The 5,437-nt window shown below is 31.4% G+C and overlaps 2 protein-coding genes across 2 annotated transcripts in view; one reads left to right on the plus strand and one right to left on the minus strand.

Moving 5' to 3' along the window:
• Positions 1-2,631, plus strand: part of LOC107658938 (solute carrier family 13 member 4-like) — a 22,163-nt gene extending 19,532 nt beyond the window's left edge. The window contains 3 exon segments of the mRNA XM_016447666.1: positions 263-325; positions 328-507; positions 2,057-2,631. Coding sequence (XP_016303152.1) covers positions 263-325; positions 328-507; positions 2,057-2,194 — 381 coding nt within the window. The 3' untranslated portion in view covers positions 2,195-2,631.
• Positions 2,632-2,766: 135 nt separating this feature from the next.
• coa6 (cytochrome c oxidase assembly factor 6) lies at positions 2,767-4,868 on the minus strand. Its single transcript, XM_016447665.1, has 3 exons — positions 4,715-4,868; positions 4,406-4,564; positions 2,767-3,028 (listed from the first exon to the last, which is right to left on the minus strand). Exons 2-3 carry the CDS (start codon positions 4,547-4,549, stop codon positions 2,933-2,935), a joined length of 240 nt encoding a protein of 79 aa, XP_016303151.1. The 5' UTR covers positions 4,550-4,564; positions 4,715-4,868; the 3' UTR covers positions 2,767-2,932.
• Between the last annotated feature and the right edge of the window lie 569 nt (positions 4,869-5,437).

The raw sequence follows: 5,437 nt of genomic DNA on the forward strand, positions 1-5,437 counted from the left end.
GTTCCGAAGATGAACGAATGTCTTACGGGTTTGGAACGACATGAGGGTGAGTAAATAATGACAGAATCTTAATTTTTGGGTGAACTATCCCTTTAAGAAACGAGTAGCTTTTCCAAAAGTCAGTGGAAAATACAGAGTCTCATTTAAAAAGCAACAATTTAATGAAGAGATATGTTTTTTTAAGAAAAAAATTCTGCATCAGAACTCTTCTGTAACATCTCTGTGTTAAGTTGTGAGTGAATGATGTGGCGTCTCTGGTCAGGTGTCGGGTCTGTCCATGTGGATCGGTCGGCAGCTGGAGCCGATGAGTGGTCTTCCTCCGTGGTATAGATGGAGGTGTTATTGTTATTATTGTCTCCTGTCCCTCAGTCCGAGACGCTGCACATCAACCCTCTACACACACTCATCCCCGCCACCATGTGTGTGTCCTTCGGCGTCATGCTGCCGGTCGGAAACCCGCCGAACGCCATCGTGTTCAGCTACGGACACGTGCAGATCAGCGACATGGTATGACTCAACATTAGGCTGTTATATCAGCTCCGTCCCGTCTCACAGCTGCACCAGGAACAACGCCGGGGCATCATTTGTTTTTCATAAGCAAACTGAGGGTGAAACAGGTGCCTGGTCCACTTCCAAAAGTACACCTCCTTATGATTTTATACAGTATGTCAGACAAATATTTAATATATTTTAGCATATAATTAGGACTTCAGAAATGTAACAGGGCTAGGATGAACTAGGATTCCAGCTTTGCATATAATTTTAATATGCAAAACTACAAGATGCTCATTTGAAAGAATCATTTAATTATCAGTTGTTTGTTATGCAATGCCATTTTAACACAGATGACATTTTATGCTAATAAATGTAACACAACTGAATAAGGAATATAAAAATATTCCTTATAAAAAAGTAAAATATAAAAATATATATAAAAAAAGATTCCTTGAATATAAAAAATGAATAAGAAAAAAAAAAAGAAAAAAGTCAGCGAGAGACAATAGCTTGTCTTGAAAAGACTTTTTTACTTTTATTTATTTATTTTTTTTATTTATTTTTTTTTTTTTTAGTTTAAAAGGGGGAAGGTATTCAGAAGACAATTTCAGGTCTCTTAAATAAAATATTATTTTAACTAAAATCTATATACATAATTAAAAATATTTTATTTCTGTCCTGTTTTATTATATTATATTATATTATATTATATTATAGAAACACAGAGGGGTGGAAAGGCCAAAAAAAAAAGCATAATCATGATGAAAGAAAAATAAAGAAATAAATAATATCTAGATTTTTGATTGTGTTTTGAAAAATGTATTTGTTTTTATTTTAAACTAAAACTACATCACCTAAAAGAAAATATTTGATTACAATTATTTACAAATATATTGTAATTTTTTTATGATAATTAAAAAAAACTATTGTACCTTAAAAACTAAATATTATATTATATTAACATTTATATTGTGGAAAAACAAAGGCCAAAAATGCCAATTGATGTTGAAAGAAATACAATAAAATAAATAAATAAAATAGCTGGCTTTTGATGATGTGTTTTGAAGAACTTTTCATTTTAAAACGTACTAAATGTCTGCATCAGCTAAAAGGGGAAAATATTTGATTATTAAATATTTAATTATTTTTAAGTAAAATAATTTTTAACTTTATATTTGAACTAAAATGTATAATCTAAACATTATATTATATTATATTAAAACATTTATATTGTGGAAACACATAGGCCAAAAAAATGCACATTCATGATGAAAGAAATTGGATTTTGGTTGATGTGTTCAAACAATGTCTGTTTTAATACATATTAAATGTCTGTATCATCTATTTATTATTACATTTATATTTAACACATACAGTACGTTTTATTTAATGATTGTTGTAAAAACCACTTACTAGGGACATATACAGTATATTACGTTCGTCTGGGAAGCACAACAATCAGGTCATTTACAGTATTAATTGTATAGGGACTTTTTTTTGCCCATCACCCTGGTATACCTACTTACTGACATACGTTATATTGTCTCCTCGTGTTTTTCAGGTGAAGGCCGGTTTTGGAGTGAATCTGATCGGGGTTTTTGTGGTGATGTTGGCCATCATGACGTGGGGCGAGCCACTCTTCCACCTGAGCGAGTTTCCCACCTGGGCTCTGATGCCGAATGTCACGGGCAGCTTGTAGCTGTGTTTGATCGAGGACATGGCACATACACTGAAGGAGGCACATATACGTGATTAAGGCCTTATTTTTTATATCCGTGGAGTAAGAGGAAGTCCGTCGGAGGATGCAGAACTGCTCACTGGGACTGAATGAACGGCGCGATCGCTGGAAACCATTCTATATAGCAAAGCATTAGATGTAGATTAACATCTCTCCAAGTTTACGTGCCTACAAAACACAATCAGCGATGTTTGTGTGAAAACACCGAATGCTTTATTTTCTGACATCTAACAAATGTCGCGATGCATTTGCGTTATTTACTTTGTTAGGTTTGTGCATCAGATGAAGTCGCTGCTGAAATCACGCATAGTATCTAACATGCTCTTACCAAATGTTACATAGCTCATGTTGTCTGGTTATGGAAGATAGTTTCAAACGTTACACACAAATCCTGGCAATCGTAAATTGAGTAAACCTCTGTGCCGCTGATCGTTGTACATACAGGAAACTAACATTTTGTTACTGTCGGCAGCGAATCATTGTAATATGTTCTGTGATCGATTTCTTTCACCTGACATCTCTGAAAACATAATAAAACACTGTATTTTTGGGTCATTTATTTATTTTGCATTTCAAACATCACACTGAAGCTCCATACAGTACAGATGCATTGAGATAAATGATCAGACGAGACAAAAACACAATGTTTCATATAAGTTTTCACTGTCAAGAGTCCAGTGTTTTCATTTCCTCCCATGTCTATAATTTTGACGCTCCTTCAGTTGGTTCATAACCCTCGTTTTGTATTTTCTCCTTGTACTTCAAGAAGTCCCTCCGTTTGACGAAATACTTCACCTGCGAATGAATCACGACAATCAGTTCATGCAGATTCAGTGATAAATTCAACAGAACATTGCTAAAAAACTGTATTAAATGTGCACTTGTAGTGTACTTCAATTCTTAAAAGTATATTTTTAAAACACTGTTCTTGTAGATAATATATTGCTAAAATAAAAGACCACTTAAGCGTACTTAAAGAGAGACACTTGCATGTCTGTTCATGAAAAGTGATCAGTTGTTTATTATACATAATCACTGATAAATGTAACAAAACTTGATAAAAACTAAGAAAGAGAGAGACAGTAGTTTGTATTAAAGTTATTTTTTCGTTAATCACTTTAAAAGGGGGAAAATATTAAGACAATTTCAATAAAACATTATTTTAACTAAAAACTATACACAAATAATTTTTAAAATATTTTTCTTAATGCTATTATATTACATTATATTATTATATTACATAAAAATATATTTGGAAAACAGCCTATTCATGTTGAAAAAAAAAAAATAGAATAAAAGAAATAACTAAAATATCTGGATTTTTGATGATGTTTTGAAAAACGTACTAAACATAATAAAAGTCTGAATCAGCTAAAATGGAAATATATTTGATTACAATTCATCAAACTAAATTTATTTTACTTAAAATATATAAACTATATATTATATTATAAATTAGATTTTAAAATCATTTATCATTTTTAAAGCATTTATTTTTTTTGTATTTAAAATGACATTTACAATTATTTCATATTTTGTCATGCTTTAAAGTACACTTGTCTGATTATAATTTTATCCACAGCCTGTTATGTGATATTACATTAAAATATATTTTAAATGTACTAAATTGCAACGTCATCATTACAAACGTGCAATTACAAATATATTTAAATGCACGAAATTAATGCAGTAATGACATAAATGCATACCATATGTAATTACATGACAAGATGTATTTAAATCCTACTTAGGTGGGTCAAAAAAGCACAGTAATTGCATTTAAATTCTTATATATTTTCTTTAACTTAAATATTTAACATTTAAATACATTTTTTAAAGTATACTATTCCGTAATATGCGCTCTTTCTAAAAGTATGCTAAAGTGTACTTCTACATTCAGAGTGGAATACAAGTGCACTTATTAGAAAATATTGCATGCTATTTTGTAGCATGTAAATGTACAGGGAACATAAATCAGATTTTTTGGTTTCATTTTCAATAAAAGATAAGTTAAATAAGCCAGTAACGAAGCTCCAAGAAATCTTAATTATGCATGACAGCTGCTGCAAATGCATTCAAATTGCAAGCAGGTGTCAGAGATTCATATATAAAACCTTATGAATCTCAAAAGATATGTTGCTGTTTCTGCTGCACTCGGGGCTATGGACTGACCCACTGGGCAGGACACTTGGCTTCAAACTCTCGCTGGTGTTTCTCGCAGACAGATGTTTGATCCTGATGGACATCTAGACACTTCCAGAGCTCGTCTCTGGCGCCCCAGCAGGCTTTGCGTCCACTGGCGTTAAGAGCGCTCATCTCTCCTCAGTCAGTCTGCAGGTTTGTCAACAACCGCAATATAAATCATGTGTCTACATGGCAAGAACATTACAATAACAGACAGTAACACATTTCTATTTGAGTACACGTTATTATTTAGCTGACAGTCGAGCTCTGTGAAAGAATAATATTCTAAGCGCTTACCAAAGACGGTTCATCACTTTATGTACTTTCTGCAACTGTTATTAAACTAATAAGTGTTAATTTGTCATATTCTGAAGTGCAAAGAGTCTCAAGGACGCGTTCAGCATGTAGGAACTAAGGCAACTAAACGTGTCGCCTTCTGATGACGCGAGTGATTGCATAAAAGTAGTTAATTCAGTGACCGCTAGAGGGGGCACTTGAACCTCTTTAGTTTAATTTATTGAGAAATTTTATATACATTCAATTACATAAAAATATGGTTTTAATATAATTGTATATTAAAACCATTAAAAATGAGTTACTTGAAATGAAGTAAACGTTAACAAGTAAAATGAAAAAATATAAAAACTGTAATTTCTCATTTTAATTTAGTTTAACTTGATGTACTAAAATAACTAAAACTGAAAAATGAAGAAAAACTATAGACATATAAAAAATCATTTCATATCTTAGTTTAACTTGATGCACTAAAATAACTAAAACTAACACTGAAAAAATAAATAAACTATATAGACATATAAAAAAAATACAACAAAATTAGTAAAACATGAATTAAAATGAAAATATAAAAACTGATCTATCTATTCATTTTGTTTTTACCCATGACATGATTTTTTTTTTGTTGTTGTTATTTGCTTGTTGTTTTCACAAATGTTGGCAAGGAAAAATAATATCTGGCCATTTTAAATGTGAAAATCTTTGAAAATTCACTCGTTATCAGAC

This window comes from Sinocyclocheilus anshuiensis, unplaced genomic scaffold (assembly GCF_001515605.1).
Source record: "Sinocyclocheilus anshuiensis isolate Anshui unplaced genomic scaffold, SAMN03320099.WGS_v1.1 scaffold283, whole genome shotgun sequence".
Lineage (NCBI taxonomy): Eukaryota > Metazoa > Chordata > Actinopteri > Cypriniformes > Cyprinidae > Sinocyclocheilus > Sinocyclocheilus anshuiensis.